Source organism: Phalacrocorax aristotelis, chromosome 9, assembly GCF_949628215.1.
Source record: "Phalacrocorax aristotelis chromosome 9, bGulAri2.1, whole genome shotgun sequence".
NCBI classification, from domain to species: Eukaryota; Metazoa; Chordata; class Aves; order Suliformes; family Phalacrocoracidae; genus Phalacrocorax; species Phalacrocorax aristotelis.
The window spans coordinates 5,094,643-5,116,470 of NC_134284.1; the positions used below are offsets into that span (position 1 = coordinate 5,094,643).

The 21,828-nt window shown below is 38.3% G+C and overlaps 1 protein-coding gene across 13 annotated transcripts in view; it reads left to right on the top strand.

Moving 5' to 3' along the window:
- DPH6 (diphthamine biosynthesis 6) overlaps nt 1–21,828 on the top strand; it is a 208,811-nt gene that overhangs the window by 180,479 nt on the left and 6,504 nt on the right. The window contains exons 15-18 of one of the 13 annotated variants that reach the window (XR_012662249.1): nt 11,865–11,971; nt 14,227–14,336; nt 20,550–20,656; nt 21,296–21,546. The exons of 5 other annotated variants lie outside the window; for them this stretch is intronic. Coding sequence is in view for 2 of the 8 variants with exons in the window: in XM_075103242.1 (XP_074959343.1) it covers nt 11,865–11,938 (74 nt within the window). In the remaining 6 variants the exon portion in view is untranslated. Of the gene's footprint in view, nt 1–5,057; nt 5,211–11,864; nt 11,972–14,226; nt 14,337–20,549; nt 20,657–21,295; nt 21,547–21,828 lie in introns of all 13 variants that reach the window. 7 more of the 13 variants (XR_012662251.1, XR_012662252.1, XR_012662253.1 and 4 more) reach the window with 7 other exon arrangements.

Consider the following 21,828-nt stretch of genomic DNA (forward strand, 5'->3'; position numbering starts at 1 on the left):
GAAGATTGCTGTTTCTGATATTTACAGAGTACTGACTTGTCTTTAAGCATCCTGCCAGGAATGTATGAGTCAGTATACCAGATAATGGGGTGAAATTAGATGTACGAAAAATAACAGTATCTCACCCATTTTACTCTCAACTCTATCACATCCGTATACTGATGCCATGGATATAAATCCATTTGAGATATAGAAGGAACTTCCTGTTTGTGACACAGTAGGATTAAGCGACTTGGTAACTTCACACAAGATGGCCAGAATTAGAGCTTTATTTTCCTGAAGTTCTTAGCTGAAGTTACAGATGCTCAGCAACTCTCAAAATGAGGTGCTGTTTAGAGGCAGCACAATAGTAAGGATAGGAGTAGAGCCCTGAAGAAGAATAATTCATTGAAATGCATGCCTTGTTCCAGAAAGGAGTCTGAGATCAAATCTGTTTTGAGATTGCTCTTCTACTGGGCAAAACTTCATCATTTTAGAATTGTCAAGGGATCTTGTCATTTCCAGACTTCTATGAAAAGCATGACTAATTGAAGCCGGCCTAAGGCATTTTCCACAGTTACATACATGAAGATAAATATATTCTAATTTGGCTGATTACTCTATTTTTTCTTTGCATTAACTACATGGAACGTGCTTTGAATTCTTTTGTTTCATATCGTGTAGCGTAACTTACCTGCTGTGATTTAATCAAGTATTTGGGTCACTCAGACTGTAACAGCAACAGAAATAATCAGGTTTTCTGTCTTTAGATTGGGCTTTTTTAATTTTACTTTTCTTCTAAATGGATTTTTTTTCTTGTGATTGTTTTTAGCTGTAACGGTATGCACACCACTCAAAACTTTTGATCCTTTAAAAATTTTGAAACAGAAACCTCCGCTGTTTAACTGTGCTTTCATTAAAAGTATTGTGTGTCATTTTGGGCTTAACTTGTTTGAAAATACTTTATGCGGGAGTTTTGAAGACTTTTTAAGCATTTTAAAATTTCATTTTGGTAGGAAACATGCTGCGTAATACTTCCTGGCTACAGAAACTAATGCCACAATGCTTATTTTGCAGTAAGTTTATCGTATGGTGCCGCATAAAAAAAATGTCTTTGGCAAGTATTAATTGGAGGGAACATTTTGGTCTTTGGTGTTAGGCAGGAATTATTCTAAACACATTGCTTACAACATTCTTTTACCTTTTTCCCATGTTCTTTGTGTTTCACTTTTCATTAATATACTACAGACAGGCTGAAAAGCATTTCAGAAGTTTTTATCACTTAAAGCATACTCATTCAAAGTCAATAATTATATTAAAAAGATTTAATCAGTTCCAAGGTGCATTGTTGTCGTACTAAAGTAGATGTACTATGAGAGACGATATGTTTTTAGTTCTGAGCTAGCCAGGAACCCTCAATTATCTTTATCATTGCAACACACATTAAAAAAATATCCAGTCAGTGCCTCCCACTATGTCATTTAGGAGAAAAAAGACAACAATACACTTCTGCAAGACAGTAAGACTCAAATATGCTTGTCCAAAAGCATAGGAAAAATTGTCTATTTTTCTGGCACAGAAATGAAAGCTGTCCAAAGGTTGTGATGGAAGAGCATCACATGCTGGACAGGAGGAGCTATGGAACTAGAGGCAAGACCTTGGCCGGTTTGAACCAGAATGATTCTAGTGAGAGATTGCAGCCTCTAGGTCATCCAAGGGATGGTCCCTGCTCTGATATATAACATGCCAAGACACATAAAACAAGCCCAAGTTTCAGAAAATACTGAGAACCCAAGCTCTGAAAACCAAGTCAAGCTGAACATCAAACATCATGAGCTACTGTGGTTTTGCTTTTTAGGTGAAATGAAATCCCAGTCTATTGAAATTAACAGAAATTATGTTTTTAGTATCACTGGGAAAGAACTTCAGCACAGTTGACCCAGTTCAAAGGCATATTTGATCCTTCATTTTCGACAGAGAGATGAATATGCTAGGCTTCACCTTGAAGACCACTTGCTTGGTCTTTTCTGCTCTTCCATTTTAGTCTCCTATTCTGTTTTTCGCCCTTTCTTTTTAGTTCCATTCGTCCCTTGTTCTGGACCACATAAATCATGTCTCAGGCTGAGTCATGGAAAACATGATACGAGATAACACTTGCAGGCAGGCACAGTGAGCCAACTGCAACAAAACGAGATGTAAAAATCAAGAGGCAGCAGTCTAAAGTTTCTCGATCCAGAAAAAGGAGATGTGACTGACATAAACCAAAGTATAGCAAGTGGGATTATAAAGCCAAAGCTTCTGTTTTAAAAATATCGTCTTCTGCGCTGAAAGTAAGATTGGTAGCAAGAAGTAGTAAGCAAAAACAGGTACAGAAATTCACAGCTTGGATTCTACTGGGTGTTATTTGTTAAATTAGGAGGAACTAATGTTTCCTTGTCCCCGCTTCAGAAGGAAAATAGTGGCACAGAAACAGAAGAAATTTGATGGATCACACACAGTCCTCACACCAACTTAAAGGCAACACATCCTGTTGGTTGTTGCCAATATTTTAAAAAGAACAGGTTTTGTATTAACAGGAGGAAGAGACGTATTTGAAGACAAAACATTCCTTTTGAGGCCTCTGATACTGTGAAGTACTTATGTGTCTCCTGTAAAGTGCTGAGTGCTGTTCATGGCCGTTGGAATTTACATGGAGACAGCTGGACTCCATTTAAATTAGGGGCAGAATCAGTGGCCAGAGCAGCACAGCTCTGATGCAGGAGAGAAGTTCAGCTTTGCTTTGGTATCGTGATTCCTAAGCAAACTGGAACTTTCTTCTGAAGCAATATGCAAGTCAGTGATTATGGTAGGCCACAGCTTGCATGGTCAAGTCCAAAGTTCGGGTTTAATTTGTTGAGGGGTTACAAAAACAGTGTCACCTCTCATCATACACCACAGTTGCTTAGCTGTTAATTTGTAATCATGGGCTGTTTTTCGGTTAAAGAGAACATTTCTGTGTCTTTTGAAATGCTCATTCTCGTTGACCAAGTAGGCTTAGATTGCTGTCCCTCTGTCACTGACCTTGTGCAGTTTGTCCATGACTTCAGTACATGTTTGTGCAAGATCACCGGATTCCCTAAAAAACTCATGGCCTCCTAAGTATGTTATGCTTAAGCACCAAAAACTTTTCATGAGTTCAAATTATCTTTGATTTATTAATGTTTTTCAGATGGTGTCTGTCTTTCCTCTCCTTATAAAAACACAGAACTTGGGGTGTGTGTCCGTATTCAGGACTTTTTCCTGGAGAGAACAGCCTCCTTTCACGTTGATTCCATGATATCATAATGCACATTTTAAAATCCGGCAAAATAGGGGAGAGAAAGAGGAAGGCAATGCAGTAATTTTCTTCTGGGTTGTTGGTGATGCATCACCTTTTAGTTTGAAAACAGAACATGAAGCAGCCTCTGCATCGTACTTTCTGTGGTACATTCACTTTATGGTACACACATTTGACCGATAGCAGTGATAACTTCGCCTTTTAATCTTTATATGAAATCAACTAAGAAATAATATTATTTGTACTGTTCTTAAAGTATAACTCACGTTAACAATTAAGAAGAGCAAGACGGTTTGATTCTTTCAGTTACCGCAAAACATTCACGGATAATGTGGTTTATAATGTAAATCCTGGTCATGTCTCTAGGATACAAAATAGCCATGAATTATTACTGTGTATTTTTCACGAAGCCTTTCAGAATAAAAAAATAAATTGAACACTTAAGAAAGTATGTGGGAGCTGTAGGAAATGCCATGTTATCCTTTATTAAATTACACTGGCATCAAAGGGGGAAAAGCTGTGAAAGAAAGGGCAAAATATGACTGCAACATGTTCAGCATTATAAATTCTTTATGTATGTGTGCATGCAGCGTGCAAATTGACCAGTTTGAAATAGTATTTATTTTTAAGATACATAAATTAATTTACTTAAGAAAATTGCACTAGCAAATGTGGCACCAGTTCAATACATATGCACATGCGTAACCTGCCCATATAAATGTCTACTTTTCTGAACTGAAGCTTATGTCTAAAATTATCCTGCTGAAAGTGGCCCCATATAAAGACTATAACGGAAACGATAAAAATCCTACAACAAATTTATAACAGTCCTGAAGAACTAAGTATCCAGTACACAGGCGACTGTGATCAATGCCTTAAATCAGAAGTGAGATTAGAAAATTAAATTAAATGTAAAAATTTTGCATTGTCCACACAAGCACAATTCATATGTGAAACTAACCCTTAGAAACACAGTCTGTGAAATTAACCTATTTTGAGCAACTATTATTATCAGAAAAGGTCAGCTTCTGTGCCACAGTAATGTTGTGCATGCAAATATTTTCCTTTCCCTGTTTAAAAGCATAATAGATTTTTTCTGTGCTTTTTATGTTTATACGATATATTTAAAAAAAAAATGTTGATATTTTCAATGTATGCTTTCATTATTCTCTTAAATGATAGGAATTTCACTTTCATAACAAAAATAAAGATATTTCAAGCTTTTCCATGCTGCTCAGGGAAATTAAGTGAATGCTGACATTCAGTTACCTGACAGGATACAGAGATAAAGTATACCAGTAAGCGTAGATGCTCAGGAGAAACTTGATTTAGGCCGTATCATTTCCTTCCTTTGAAAAACCTAAGATAACCTACGGTGAATTCTTCACTTCCAGTAATCCAGTTTTTCTGATACAAAGCTCATTATGACACTGCAGTAAAATAACATTTACAAACTTAAAATGTACAGCTTTCAGATATGGTTATTCCAAAAGCTGAAATATTATTTAAAGCACTTCGCTTGTTATTACCTATAGAACTCTCATTTTTAATAAGTCTGCTGGAAAAATATGTAAAACCTGATATTTTAAAAGATGCAAAAATTATTATATAATACTATAGTTCCTTTCGTTATCACTTCCTGAGTCAGTTTGATTTATCCCAGCTTGGAATATTAGACTAGACATGAAGGGGTAGGAACATTCTTACAGTTAAAAAAAGTATATATACATATTCATATCTATATCTATATATATGTGTATAGGTGCACATGAATCTCCTCTGGCTCCCAGCACTCTGCCGAGAAAATTTTCCTCTTGTCAGTCAATTGACCCTAATATCACCTTAGAATAGAGAAGACACTTTGCAGTACAGAATTCTTGTCCTTCATGCTGTTTTAACTATGGTTTATAAGTAGGTAAATAAAAGCCCTTTGTAGTTATATTTAGCTTTTAAGCTTTTCTTTTCACCTTTGTATTGCAGAACTGCTTAATGTTTTCTGGGTTTTTCATGTGTTAATTATTTGGCTAAGCAGGCTGTTGACTCTTCCCGAAGTTTTAAGAAATTTCAGATATTTTCTTCTGAGATTCAGACTTGGTCGGTTTAGAAACTATTTTAAGCTCACAGAATTATGAAGTCTATCTCAAAGATTTTATACTTCAGTTTTCACGCAAAATGTTATTTGTATCTGATCGCAGCTTTGCATCTTGGCTTCTTCTTAGTTTGCAGTGGACTGCATTTGAAGTATTCTGTCTATTCATAAAACAGGAGCGGCACTGGCAGTAGCTGCTCAGGCTTCTTCAAACTAATTTTTTAAGATACCAGAATTCTATTTTGGAGAGACTGAAGTAACAGAAACACATTTTGGCGTTATGCTGTTGATCTTGTACTTTACAGGCTGTTTCTCGTCTATTATTCTGCCATCCATTGCCTCACAGGAGACTAATGGCAGATGCATAGTTTTCTTGCAAATGCTAGATTATATAAGAATGAAACAATTCTGCTTGATTTTCATATAATTGCAAGTTAAATTGCAAGACTGGAAATGGGGTGCAAGGACGTTTTGCATCTGAAATGATCGGATTCAACATTAGAGCTCTTAATACAGTTCTCGTGGAACAACCCTTCCCCAAATTGTTCACCTTCACTAAAAAACCAGACTTGCAGACACATAGTAATCCTCGGCCAATACTTTCTAAAACAACTGCTGGTGGTCCTGCGGCAACGCTTGTTAGTTTTACCGGTAGTGTTAAATTTGCAAAGTGACAATTCCGTGTTAGCTCATTTGATAAATGCTCTTTGACCAGATACGAATCTTTATCTCCTCCTAAAGGCTAAATATTTCTGCATGTTTGGAATTAATTGCATTAGCTTCACTACTCTGTTTCATGATCTTAAAGCTCCTACGGGTGTTTTAATCTGGTGTCTGAGGTAACTTTCTTCATCAACCCCCAAGCTTCATCCTGCAGTTGTGAACCAGAGTTGACTAGTTCACTAGGTTGACTTAAAGCTGTTTGACTGTGATTGTTGTTGCTTGCCTTCTTTATGGATCACAGATTTTATGTTAGATAAAACTCATAAAAAGTCAAGTAATGAACATGAAAGAAGTAGAATTTATCTAAAATTTGCTAAAACCTTTTATTGTCTCTAAAACCATAAGCATGACCTTCTGCTGAAGTGGATAGAAGCTGTAGCCACAGGGAACCTTTCACACACATTTCATTGCAAGATTGAAGCTAAAATGAAAGGCCAGATAGTTAACAGCCATTCTGCAGGCTGTGGACCAAAAAAAATTACAACTACTGGAGTAAGTTCAAACTGTTAGCGATTCAAGAAAGACTGTCATCTTGCTTAGTGTTCTGTCCATGCAGAGCATGTTGAAAATTCATGAAATGTAGCATTAGTGACATTTCCAGGGTGATACACAACCTACTGTGACAAAGAATGACCTGGAAGTAGAGGTGCCACTATGCTGACTTTTTCTTAATAAGCATGTTAATTGTATTACGGACTTCCACTTTTATTCCTCAACTGTTTCCTTAGTAGTCAGTCATGTGTTCACGTACAGAATGCTTTTAATAGCCGCCGCTGTTACCATCTTAAAAGACTGTTTTCTTTCGTACACATTCTCATTAAGTAAAAGAAGGTTCTAAAATTCCCAGATATGTTTTTCACCTTGTGCCTTCAGGGATATCACACTGGTGTCTTGTTGGAATTTAGTAAGCATGTTTTTAGTAGTGAAAAATTTAAAAAAAAAAAGAACCAAACCTGGATGTAGTCCTGTTTATCTTTTGATCTCAGGGGACCTTAGAAAGGAGTTTAGTATCATCACCTGAATTTTACTGAGAAGGAACCTGGACACAAAAGAAGGAGGTGGTGACTTATTCAGGTTTTCTCAGTAAGCCTGTGACAGAAATTAAACCTTTGCTCCTGAATTCTCGCCAAATATTTCCTCCAGCCTACTCTCCTTCTGCGCAGGAGTGCAGATTCCGAACTGCTGAAAGACAGAAAAAGCAGACGATGTAAACAGATGTAAATGAACACGCAGTTCATGAAATCCTGGCTCCGCTTAAGTCGGTGGCAATACTCCCTTCAACTTTAATGGAGTCAGAATTTTCATCAGGTCAGACCATCTCTTAAAGAAAATGGTGCCATATTTACACTAACAGGTCTTTCAGATCTAATCTCTACTTTTTTCCTGTATACAGTTTGAGCTGCCATGGGTTCTCTAATTAAACTTGGTACATAATTTGCTGTCAGCTTGTATTTCTTAACCAGACCTTTACACCTTTCTTTTAAATCCTTTTGCTTTAAAGAAAAATACAGGTACTGACTGTTCTGAAAAATACTAAGCTTGGTTTTTGTCATCATTCTGACAAATCTGTTTTCTTGACTTAGTTGCTTTGTATTGTCATATAGGTAGTATTTTATCTGTTGGTAGCAAATTTCACTGTTACTTATAGATACAGTTCAATGGAATATACTTTCATTTATGTTGTGGCCACAGAGTAGGACGAGGAAAGATTGGCTATTGAAATTTGTGTGATTTGGATTTAGAGCATGCATGTTTGCTATTAAAAATTTCTGATAGCTTTAAAGATTAACACAAGTTAATTTTGCTCAGTAAGTAGTAAATTTACTAATAATCTGTGAATTAGTAATTAAAGGTTTAGATGAAGAACATGGTTTTCTCCTGACAGTTGAGTTTGTGGTAGTGGCTCTGGCTAATCACAGTCTTTAGCCTGATTTTATTTCATTTATTTATGATTAAACTGAGCTTTTTCCTCCTTCAAATAATAGTATGTAGCGGTGGGAAATGAGAATGCACTGAGACATAGAAGACAAGGAAGCAACTTGGTGGCAAAATGAAGTAATTTGTAATTAATGGGAAGGAATTGTTCTCAGAGTAACCAGAATCTTTAAAAAAGCCTGAGAAAGAAAGTACTTTTATTTTCCTTAACGTTTGCAAGGAAACTTGCAAACTGCTGTAAGCAGTAAAGTCCATATAGTGAACTGTCATTCAATCATAAAATAGTCTTTGACACAGTATATTGATACTGATTTACACAAATTTGCTCAGGAGGGTAAATGCTTTCTTGAAAAAATTATTTCTTGAGGACAGTATTCTTCCCTTCTCCTTTTCACCTACTCACCTTCAGAGAATTCTGGCTAGTACCTAATTTAAAGTGGTTCCAAAAAGAGTATCACAGGATCACAGACTGGTGGGGGTTGGAAGGGACCTCTGGAGACCGTCTTGTCCCACCCCCCTGCGTGAGCAGGCACCCCCAGAGCAGGGGCACAGGGCCGCGTCCAGGCGGGGGGTGAATGTCTCCAGGGAAGGGACCCCACAGCCCCCCTGGGCAGCCCGTGCCCCTGCTCTGGCACCCGCACAGGGAAGAAGTTCTTTCTCACGTTTAGCTGGAACTTCCCGTGTTCCACCTTGTGCCCGCTGCCATTGAATAGTGGCTTATTATTCTTCGCAGGAGGGTCTGCTCTGTTTGGAGAGAAACGGTGACCAGGATCTAAGACAGGAAATGTGTATGAGAGATGAGAAATTCCATTGAGCGTTGCATAAAATTGAAGAGAGAAAATCAGAATAGGACAAATCCCATGTATTATGGGAACTTTTAAGTAGTGGTAGTTTCCTGAGAAGCTGCCTTCTTTCTTTGAAACTGAAGAAATGAGAAGTATTAATGAACAGTGCCTGCACCAAATTACAGTGTCCTTTCCAACATACCACTTCTAAGAATATATTGGTGTAATGTTAGAACAGTAAACTGAAAAGCAACTGATACAGAAATTAAACACATCAGCTGGTCCTGCAAAAGTGAAATTATTATTGGTTTTATGTGTGGTGGCATGGACCACACAGGACATGTATTTCATCTTCTTTTGACAGCTTGGATTCAGTAGTTTGGTTTGTTTTCTAACAATGTGTTTGCTATAGAAAATATTTCATTCTACTAAGCTGGCATACTGTTGAGCAATAAAAGGCCCTGGCTTACGCAACGTGTGTAAAGCTGTGCTCAAAGTGGTAGATACTGACCTGTCACATGGTAACTGGAACTTCAATATCATGTAAGTTAATGAATGTATACATAAACAAAGATAGGTGGTCTACACTTATTATGAGAGAATTAAGCCTTTCTTATTAAAATGGTTTTAGTGGCTGTGACAAAGACCAAAGAGTAAAAACTAAGTATTTTTGAGAATACTGTGGCTTTAGGCCAGGCTTTTTGAACATTTCATATATAAGACTAATTTTGCAAGTAAAGCACCAGCAATGTATGCACATGACCTGTAGTCAAACCCATGAAACAGTACTGGTAAAGTAGAATTATATAGGCTGTGCTCTAAGAATTCATAATAACAGTAGTGTAACCAGTGGAGCATTATCAAGAGTCAGTGATGTGATTGTATTTCATGCACTTAAGTCTTATTTCGTATTGTCAGAAGTAATATTAAAGTCATACTTACATTATCTTTCCTAGTACAGACATGTCAAAGATAGTATAGTATAGCCATATGCCAAACTGTAGCTTTCTCTACAATACAGTATATTCTCTGATTTTTTTTCCTTAACATGCGAGGCTAAAGCTAGCACTGTGAAAAGTCATAGGAATTAGGTGAGGTTCCCGTATAAATTTTACCAGTACTTGAAGAAAAACTGAAAAGCTACTCAATCTCAGAATGGTTCTTGCTAAAAACATTTAATTCTTACCATGTAGTAAGTCCAAATTATTGAGAAGGCACATAATTGTCAGCATTCAGGCATTTTTTAATGTCTGACACTATTCTATATGTATATGTATGTGCAAGTGATATAGATATATTTCGTATGTATATGTATACATATGCATATACAAGTGATATGTATATGTATATGTTATATGTTTTATGTGTGTGTATATATATATGCAAGTGACAGTTTCTTTTTTGATGTTCGTAACAAATGAAGAGTTAATATTGGGCCTTTCTGGAAAATTATCATGGATTTCCTTTAACAGCAGTGGTTCCTTTCCTGGAGTTATCTTGAGGCAGGATACCTTTGCCTCGCTGTGCTCTGGCTGCCTGACTTTAGAAAACATTTTCATTGATTCAAAAGGTGACAGAGAACTGTCGGGACTGAAAGACCTATTTCTAATTGATGGCTAATCAGTCTTGAAACAAATCAGAAGGAAAAACAAAGGATGCTGACGGGGTGATCTTCTTTCAATCTCTTTAACATAGGTGGCTATGTGAGGTTAATTTCTTTGTGTCCCACCAGCCAATAGTCGCTTTTTGTAGGTAGTTACAGCTACATCTAGGATGGTATAGTGCCAGAAAACATCCCCAGTTGTCAGCATTCTCTGTACTGTCCTGCGCAGTTCCTCTCTGCAGCACTTTGTGCAGTTTTCAGGAGGGTTTTGGGCTGGGCAAACTAGTGGGTCACTTGGGCCAGACTCTCGTTTGTGTCAGGTGTATTTGTTTTCTTCAGTGTTTATTGAAACCTTATCACATGGTCTTGGGGTCCCGATAACCTTATAGAAATTACTAGTTTTACCACTGACTTAGAATGGGGTAGAATTATTTTCTTTAATCCGGTTCCAAATTTAAAATATTTTTTGCATTTCTTGTATTGATTGAACAGATTAACAAGTTCAGTATTAAAATCAGCACCATAGAATCCCATACTTATAGTATGTGTGAAAGAAGAGAGCTCTCTAAACTATGCAGATCGTAGTGATCCACCTCCAAGTGTCCCCAGTCCGGAGATTCAGGAGTTTGCTATATGAATGGCTTTTCCTTAACACCCTGCTACGACATCCCTGTAGGCTACAAGCGCGACCTTCTGCAGTCATGCTGCTACTGCATGCAGCTATTTAAAACTCTTTAGTTGAACCCCAGAGTGTAAGTGGCAACGTGGTCCTCCAAAATCCTTTCCCTACTTCCCAGCTCCACGATGCTTTATAAGGATTCTGTGCCAGTAATCCTATAAGTGTAGGGAAATATATCCCTGAGCTAGCACCTCTTAGTTTCACAAAAGCAGACGAAGGTTTACTTTGTGACCCTTAGTTAAGAATTACATAAGCTAGAGCAGAACCAATATATTAGTCTGAGCTAAATTTGGTTCCTTAGGGCTAAAAGTATGTGCATATAGCTTACCTAACAGTATGTATATGATGTCCTTGCTGCGTAAAAAAATTGCTTTCTGTGCTGCCTCCATTTGACCATCTCATCTGCACACTGCCCACCAAATGTTGCCACTAAGACTACCACTGACATGCGTATCCTTGGGCAGATTTAAACAGCTTGCTTTATTTCAATTAACCTGTCAGAGAAAGCTTCTTTGTTTTCAGCACTTAAAATTAAGCTTGGCCTGAAGTCTAAATTTAGCCCTGCAGCCATGATAAATGTGAAGACCAATCACTTCTATGAGGGTTTTGAAATGCTCTCACAGTTGCAAAGATAAGAGGAAACGCAGACTACAAACTAGCAGATCTGAGTAAGAAGCTTCCAGTTTACCTTGTTGCTCTTCTGATTATAACCGCTTCTAAGCAGCTAATCTGTTTCCTTTAAAACTTCTTCCAAGCTAGAACCACTGAATGGCAAACTTCTGTATTCTGCACCTTTTTAAAATTAAACTCTTCTGAGCAATGGGAGTGACAAGGAAAAGTTTACTAGACAAAGAGATTGTAAGTAAGTTATCTCTAAATAAAGTATGTCTAAATTGTTCCGCTGTTACAAGTGTTAAATTTTGTCTTATTGTCTTTTATGAACATTGATTAAATTTCCACTTGAAGCTGATGTTTTGAGACTGGAAGCCATTCCAGAAGAATTAGGAATAGGAAGGATTCGCTGATCATCTCACGTAAGGGACTATGCAATGAAGTTGTCTACAGCAATAACTCAGTTAACCAGAGGTCCACTTAAATTCCGTGTTGCTGCTATAAACAAAAGTGATGCAATTCACAGTTGCCTGGACAGCTTGGATAAGATCCATTTTTTCTAACTGCCTAAAAGAAGTTAACTGTTTTGTTTAACCTAATGACCTAGGTTCTTTGTGTTGGGCAACAGACACCTCCAAGGGACCCTTCATCCTATAGTGTATTTTACAATGGGATTAATAATCTTTTGGAACAGAGGGCTGCTTCTTATTAGATGTCTGGCTTTTAAACTGCTAAATTACAGGAGAGTAATTCCATGTTAAATTTAAACCAGAATTTGTTCTTGGTACAAACCAATCCTTTTGAATTTGAGTTTTTGTGTTTTAAAAAAGATGTTTGTAACACTCACAACTAATATTAATGAATCACTGTAAATTCTCGTAAAGTATTCCTCCTAAAGGCAATCAAGTCAGAATTGAAGCAGTATCTCTGAATAGTGTGTATCATGCCGTTTATTTCAATGGACACATCATTTTGGTAGGTCTGTGCTGAAACCTCAATCTGTCACTATAGGTATCAGCTCTACTAACTGTTCCATGTCCGATTCTTTTAAAGAAAAACTCAGCAGGTAACTTTATTCTGCATCTCAAACGGCCTTAGTGTTGTCTCTCTCATCTGGCTGCCGCATTTCCCAGCTGCTCTCTCACTCTTGACAAAATTATATACATGTAAGTAACGAATACCCAGCTCCTGAAAATGTGGTGGTAGTATAAATTACCTTAATTTTACAGTTGACTTTTTCGTAGTATATCTGATTACATTCTTTATTTTGTAAGGTAAAATAATATATTTCTTTAAGGAGCTGCAGAATTTAATGCTTGAGAAATATACTAGGTCTTGAATTTAACATGCCTATACAATTGATTTGTAACTATTTAATTGAAAAAAAAATATTCAGTCTAATCACTTTTAGTGCATGAGTTATATTCAGCATGTAAACTCCTTATTATTCATACACAGAGGGATGTGTCCAATGATTAAGACCCCAAGGATTTGGTTGATAGAATAATCTGCATTTCTAAAGAAAAAGTAAGCAGCAGGGTATTTAATTCTTTAAAAGAAAAGCCAAAGGATAACCCTGATTCATAGTTTTAAAAATAATATCTGCAACTTGCTTGTCCGTTGGCTGGTTGACTTGTACATCTGTAGCGTACAGTCTTGATCTAATAATTGCTAATTATGCAGTTGTTTATCAGCTCATTTGGAACATCCTGAAATTCAGTCTAGCTCAGCAAATTGCTGTGCTTAAGGCGTTTTTACATTCTAGGAAATTATAATATCCCCAGAAGGCGAAGAATTAATAATAAAAATCCTCTTTTGTAAAAGATTATCATTGCAGAGCAAATGGAGCAGATCTTCCCTATCTTAGTGCATTTAATATTCTCATTTTTTTCTATGAAAGTTTGATGGAAAGACTATGTGGGGATCACTGTTTTATTAACTTGTTAAGATACAAATTTACTGAACCAGTGCAGCATATTGATTTCAGTGTCTGCTATATGGAAAAGCAGCAATAGTAATGAATGACTTTTAGACATTTCCATATGGAACCTAGCTCATTCTTTAGATGTTTTGTGGTCTTGATTTATCTGTTCAGGCTGGCATTAAGGAGTTAGTGGTTAAAATTACAAGGATGCTTTTTTGTTTGTTACTTACAAGTTTTTCCTGCCTTCCAAATGATTTCTTTCTAATATGCCCACCCTTATTGAGTCCTGTTCAGAGAATCATTTAATCATAGAATGATTTAGGTTGGAAAAGACCCGTCAGATCATCGAGTCCAACTGTTAACCTAGCACTGCGAAGCCACCACTAAACCACGTCCCTAAGCACCACATCTACACGTCTTTTAAATACCTCCAGGGATGGTGACTCCACCGCCTCCCTGGGCAGCCTGTGCCAGTGCTTGGCAACCCTTCCGGTGAAGAAATTTTTCCTAACTTCCAATCTAAACCTCCCCGGTGCAACTTGAGGCCGTTTCCTCTCGTCCTATCGCTTGTTACTTGGGAGAAGAGGCCGACCCCTGCCTCACTACAGCCTCCTTTCGGGTAGTTGTAGAGAGCGATGAGGTCTCCCCCCTCAGCCTCCTGAACAGTGTCAAAGCCTTTCCTAAAGTCCAGGTAAACAACATCCACAGCCTTTCCGTCGTCCACATCTCTGTGTCTCTGGAGTGGAGGAGCTTAATAATTTATTTCTTAAAATCCATCATATAATGCAGATGGCTTGACCTAATTATCTTTATAGTTCCAAACACACAACGGTAAATATCGTACCTAAGATATTTAATGAGGAGGAGAAAGGTAGCTGTCAAAATAATTTGAGTTGCTATCCTTTAGGTACTTTTCTTGAAGTTTCTCAAGTCCATAAGCATACCTGTCTTCCAAGTTTTATTTTTTGCTTTATATTTTGGGGAAGAAAAAACTTGCTGCTTAATCTAGGAGTCCAATGCTGGCTTTTATTTCCATTATTCATTTTGGCACTGCATGATTCAAGTATCTCATAAAAAAATAAGATCTCAGAGAACACGCAGGCGTCTGTAGTCCTTCACCCTACAAAGCGAGTGATCCATGTAGGCAAGGGCGGACATCATAGCAACACAATTCAGAAACTGATTTTCATATATCTGCACTCTTAAAATATTTCTAGACAAATAGAAAAGTTTGTAAGTTTATTTTCCAGCTGGCTATGTTGATCTCTTAGGAGTCACAAGCTGATTTCTGCTAAGAAATCTTAATTATCTAGGCAAAGAGCCTTTGTGTTAGCAGCATTAAGACTATGCAGTTCAGTGATTTACAGGAATTAACGATGGGGTTTTTTTGGCTAAGCTATCATCAGAAGTATCTTCTGGAAATTTTTACCAAGCCTGGCCTGAGAAACTGAGATCTGTTTACCTCTGTAAGGTATATGTGACACCTTCTTTTCTATTAAAAGTCTCAACATGGAGGAGAAGTGTTTCTGTGACGCGTTTTGTCCAGAAAAGGTTTACTGAGCTAGGTGGTGAAGAATCTGTACCACGGCTAGTCAAAGTGTTAATCCTAAATTTCAAAAATATGAGTAATTCCTCCAGAAATAGAAATTAGTGTAGCATTTTCATGTCAGTAAAATTTACTTCTAATGTAAATTTAGATCAAGATTTATTATTTTTATTTCTATTATCAGCAAAGAAGTTTTAGAAGTAGCAGACTTGTGTGTTCTTGTGGATATACAGTGACCTACTTTGTAGATGTGGACAGAACTGTGTCTGTAAAAGTATGTAAAGTGGGTCTGTAATGTAAAAGATAGTTTAAAAGAGTCTTACTGAGGGATGCATTGAAACAGCATCTTTTACATGAGCTCTCAGATATGCTAAGGCAGTAACAATTATTCATTAGGCGACCTCAAAGCATTTCACAATGGCGGGAAGGGATTTTGTCTATTCTGAAAAACTGAATTAGGAAATTCATAGATTGATTTTACGAAGCATCAAGAACTGCAGTTGCTCAGAATCACAAAACTCAGACGCAAAGGTCCTGCCTGAGGCTTAAGGAGACACCTGTCTTTACAGCACTGGGAGCCCTTGCAAAATTAAATAAAGCATATCTCTGTAAGTGCTGCTGAAGCCAAAAGAAGCTGCCCAACAACTTGCAGCAACTCGGTGGCAGAGCTGGCGTCGGCGTTCCTGCCCCTTCGCCCTTCATGCTGGGTCCTTCTCCCTCAACCACCACCTCGTCGGTGCGTTGCCTGGAATGTGGAATCCTTGTTGTTTTTCCTGTACCACGTTACAATAACAGGTTAGGAGAACTGAATACGAGGAGGTGGTTCATCTGCGGAACGCTGACAAGGTGTGTCGTACGCAAGTGAGCCAGAAGCGCTTTATGACACGTTCAGAACGTGGAGACTGAATTACAGTTTTAGTAATCATCAGTTCCCCTTCATCTCTGTCATTTCTTTGTTTAATATATTGCATGGAAGAGACTTACGGTGCAAGTTTTATAAGCTTGCAATAAAAATATAACAACTGTTGTATTAAATTATTTAAGTTGTAAACCATTGTAAAAAGCAGAAAAAGTTATCTCGATATGGAGCCAGAAAAAATTACTATGATGGAATATAAAATATATTGTGCTGATTACTACAGAATTTTTGCCCAGTTTAGCATATTGTAAATCTTCAGTTGGCCTGAAGAATGAAACTGCGAGTAGATTTTACGAAAGGATTGTGGCAAGTGGTTTAAGAAAAATGAAGCTAAAATCGGACTTCTAATTTAAAAGCAAATCAGCAAAAGTATGACAGCAAACAAAAAATATCTAAAAGGTCAACGAAATGGTGGCAAAGCGAAGGATCAATGAATCTAAAACTTCTAGATTTCCCCTGAGAGAAAGCTAGAATTCTGGAGGAATAAATAACCAACTTTTATATTTTAAGCAAGTAGATAATTACTTTATACTTCTGTGCTATCCTTTACCAAGAAGAGAGGTGCCAGTAACTTTGAATCTGGCTGTACTGATGTTAGTAGTGCTACATTTACCTTAATTAGTTGCTAAAACTACAAACGGAAGCATTTGCAGGAGGGCACAAATATATTTAGCATGAAGTTCTGACTGTACATTATAAGATCCAGTTAGTTTTCCTTTTGTCTGCCTCTTTGCTTTAGATAAGCCAAAAATGAAACTGATTAGTAGTTGTTGTAATATTACTATTAATGTTGCTATTAACAGAAATAATAATATAATTTAATTATACAATAATAATTACCATCATCCTTTGGCATCACCATGTTTCACCTTTTTGTCTTACCCGATTTTTTAGGGCTTTAATGACCCTAAGTGTTCTTGTGGCAGGTTGTAGATGAGTTTTCTTTTCTCTGAAAAGTGATTTGGCAAAAATTCAGCTAAGCTGAGCATATTTTGTTGCCTTCCTTTCTACCCACACGTGCTTTCTACTCATTCAGGTAATGTGGTGTAGAAAATACTGCCAAGGCCACTCCAGTGACGATGTTCCAGGAGAAGAGTGGCTCTCTGTGAGCAGATGTTGATGGCTTTCTGTAGCCTGTCCTTCTCCCTACCGTGCACTGCAATGCAGCCGGTATGACACACCCTGACAAGTTAAGGCCCATGGCACAGGTATCAGTGTTGACCAAAGAGAGGGCTGTGTGGGCATCTTTGCTTTCCTTTAAAACTGACATCTCTTTCTTGAACAATTTATTTCCCTCTAGCAGTGCTGCAACATTGTTAGAACCAGATCTCATACCGCAGATCCCATCTTTAAAACAGGAGGAGGCACAAGGAGAGATCAAAAGCATGTTTTGCTGTGCCTTATAGGTTGGCGTTCTGTTCGTGGGAAGGATAAAGGTCACCCTTCCATCACTTTCACTTCATGTTTCTTAAAAGTGGTTAAAGCATCACATCCATTTTCCTTCTTAGCATTTTCAATTTCATTAATCCAGTGTCTCTTTGAGCTAACATAGTTTTTGGTGGAGATGTGGCTTAAGGCTCCTGAACTAGAAATTCCTGTTGAAGGAGCCAGTGTTCAAGCAGAGGAACTGCTGCTTGACTGACTGGTCACCTGTGGGGACCGGCCCACCTCGGGGAACCTGGAACCCCTACGCAACAGGCCGGATGAGGCAGCTTTTCTATTCGCTGCTGGGCTGTGCTGTGCACTGTACCTCTAATCACAAAGTGTACAACAGTTATGGAAGGCAGTACAGTCTGTGTAATTCTAAACAGCCTTCTCCAAAAGTTTTTTAAAAACAGGTGTTTAGGGCCACGTACTTTGGTGATGAAACATTCTCTTTTTTTAACACGTGTATTTGTGTAATAACTTAACTTTATTGCAGCCTTTCGTGATACGCTGTGGTATAAAATGTACAGGGATGTTCATTAAGCAATCATAAGACAGTCAGCTGTATAGCCCCTTGACAGATAAGATAGACTATTTTGGCATAAGGGCCACAGGTAACTTTCAGATAATCCGGAAACCACCTCAGCTGTTGACAGTGGAAGAATGGCAGAGGCCTCCAAGGAGTGAAGTTGTTTGACAGCAGAGCAGGTGGAACACGGGCAGCAGTGCTCTTCTGGGACTGTGATTTTAACATCCAGAGATCCAAAAGCAGTCCAAGTGAAAGGACGATTCGGTTCTTGGCGACCGTATTGCCATCCGTAAGTGAGCTCACTGTGGTGTGCTCTCAAGAGAGAGGTGTACGGTGGGTCAGAATTTGAGGTCAGTTGTTGGCTTTTCCACAAATTACCTTAACAAATTGTGTCATTTTGGCAGTTTTCTATGACTCAGTTTCCTACCTGTCCTACATTCCCTTTTCAGCTCTCTATTTTTTCGTGTAGATGGCAAAATCTTTGTGGTAGACCTTGTCTGTTGTTTTGTGGGTTTTTTTCAGTGCCTGATAGAATGACACAAGTCTTGCTGAAGGCTTTTATAAATTATGCTGTTAATAACTTCAAGTTAGAGCAAAAATGACTTGCGGTTCACATCACTATGTAGCCAAGTCTCAGACCTTTTTTCCTTCATTTTGCTGTCGGTTGACACAGTTGAATGACTCTCCCAGTCTCCCGTTCCCAAATCTGTAACAAACTATGAGCTCACATTACACAGGAAGCATTAGCAGTGAGATTTATTTGTCATCCTTGGAGGCCATGAAGAGGAACAGAAGACTCTCATCTCTCTCCTTTTGTTCCTTGACTGTAGGGAAAAACAGGGTACTGATAGCTTGAGTCACTGCCATACAGGATAAAAATCCAACTAATGTAAATCAGCCAGACCAAGGGGAGGTAGTTGTGTGGCTATCAAGAGCCCACAAACTGCTGGGAGGATCATCAGCAACCTCTGGCAGCATGATTTCCCCACTAAAAACAGAAGCTGGGTTTTGTTCCACCTGTAAATACTGGTCTACCTTTCTTTTTTTAGCCTGCTCCGGCTAATTTCGCATAAGTTGTCAGATGCAGCAGTAATGAAATTTTAGTCATTTGTAGACCCACTCTGGGATTAAATGGGTGACCTCAGGACGAAAGGCAGTGAATGCTGTGACCACTCTTTGTTACCTCTTCCAGGCAGCTTTGATTAAACTGTGCTGTGAAGCCAGAGCTGGATCAATATGAATGATCTCCATCGACCTAATAATGTGTTTAACATGTTTGGTGCACTTTTATCTGGTTTTGTTACGATAAGTTGTTTACATTAGTGCAGCAGATTGATTTAAAGTTTCAGAGCTCTTTACAGTGGTAAACATCTAGAAATAACCTCACTAGTTTGCACATGATACTATATATAAATACGTAATCTACTGTGCAAGCTCCTTGGCAGGTATAAATTAGCATAGCTACAATTTACAGCAGTAGAGAATCTGGCCTAGAAATGGAAAATGATTATTCCATCAGTATTATTTTAAAGTATCACAGCTTAACTTGACATAAAGCAAGGACCATATGCTCTTCTCTGCACCTAGTCTAAAGATGCTTACCGCAAAGTCTTTTCTATTATTTGTAGACTAAAGTCTCCCACTAGCAGAGGTATGTGGTGTCCACTAGTTATATAAACATCTCTTCATGGTCAGGCCTTTTGGATGCACTATGTCCAATCAGGTATTTCTTAAACCCACCGGTTTTAGAGACTGTGTAGCAGACTTGAATAAACAAACGAATGTGGAAGCTGTACCAAGCATATCGTTTGGGGATGTCAAAGCACTTAACAAACATCGTTACAACCAAGTCCATGTGTAACCACTGAAGGACATATTTGCTTCAGTATGTCTCATGACAGCTTCTTAAAAAATATACTGAAGTGAATTTAACACTTGTGAAAGGTGCCAGATTGACAGACCCTGGAGATAAAAGTTCTTGAATTACCAGGAGGCACAGCCGAGCTTCCCACACACAGCGCCCCACCAGTGTCCCCAGCCCTACCTGGAGGGCACAGCCACCAACTGTCCTACAGCTTGCAAACCTGTGCCATCTCGTGCTCGTGGACTACGGGCCAAGAGTCAGTAGCTGTAACGCGGCCTGAAGGTGAGAAAGCAAGTTTCATAATTGCTGCACAGGTGCTGTTGCAGTGGATCATTTTCACACCATGTTTTCAATTAATCTGACAAAAAAAAAAAAAATCAAGAAAGTGCACCTTTATCGGATTTTGCGTACAACAGAAAACACGTGTGCAAGCCGCTAGTGAATCCTGCCCTTTTATCTGTCCGCACAGGCACATTCAGATGACTACATGAGGAAACTAGTGCTTGCACGTACTGTGGAGTGCATTCTTAGATGCCTCTTGAAAAATGGGTCCTTACTGTTTCACGTGTTTGTAATAATCTGTCTCCATTCGTAACTCATCCCTGCTTGGTGTCATTACAGCCCATCCTCCCCAGAGATCTTGAGCACAGCTGGCATACAAGTCCAATAACTCCCCTTAAAGAGACTGGGTCATTACGGGGTTGAAAGATAGCACACAGGGAAAGCAGGTTCGTGATCTTTGCACTCTGTCGTGGTTTTTAGAAAAAGCACAAGTTCTTCCCTGAGCGAGTGTACTCAGAAAGTTCCGTCCTCCATTCTCTTTGAAATTATATTTAGACCTCGCTGTGAGTACTGGAAGGGCATGCTTAAGTGTTTCTTTATTTAGTGCAGAAGGTTAATGCCATTTTAAACAAAAGTGCACATTTATAACCTTGTATAGGCCGATTCTCAACCTGTATATAGGACGTGGCTAAAAACAGAACACTGGAAAGCACAAAGCGATGAGTTTTCATGCTCTGCTATTTTCTAAGCTATAGCCGGCAGCTTGAAAGAATTATTGTGGAAGCTAAATCTTAATTCTTTCTACTGAGAAACAGCCATAACTAATGTGCAGAAGAGCTCAGCAACATTTGTTTGCCTTTAGAAGAGTCACATTTCTTTCTGCAACTTGTCGTTGATGTACAGGATAACTTACCTACTTTGACTGGTACTGGGTGTATTTTGGAAGGTACCTTCCGTATACACGGAGTTAGGTGGTGTATAATTGTCTTAGGGATGGCATTTGGGATTGAAATAGTAATTGTTATAGATATCAGTATAAAACCTCATTTGATTTTTATGATTGCCTGATTTGCTTATCTCCTCAGCACTCCTGGTGCATCTGTCACATTGGGCCGCTGTAGGAAGAGTTCATACCAGCTGTCCAACTAAGCTGAAGTTTAGGTTTCAAAATTTGGAAGGAAGTTCAGGAAAGAATATGTACTTGAGAGAGGATGTTTTAAGATGGCAGTATCCATGAACACTGCTTAAATATCGTACCTCCTTCAGCCTCGGTTCTCTTGCGCAGGCTGTCTGCTGGAAAATAGAGATGGATCATTTTAGGTCATCTTCTTCACAGGTTTGTTCTCTTTAGTACGTGGGTTTTGTCTGCTTGTATTTGCATAGTACCCCAACGGCGTTTTCATTTCATTCATTTTATTACATAGTTCCTAACTTTAACTACATCATGTTATAAATTCCACTTCAATCTGCTACTTATTACCTACAAGTACTACTGTGTCTTTTTTTCATCAACCACCTTTCCAAGATTCCGCGAGCTAGTAGCTGGCCTCTTGCTTGCAGAAAGGCAAAAGGCTTTTCTTGTCTGCTACTAAGAGTGGAGGAGAATGCCAGGGACCTC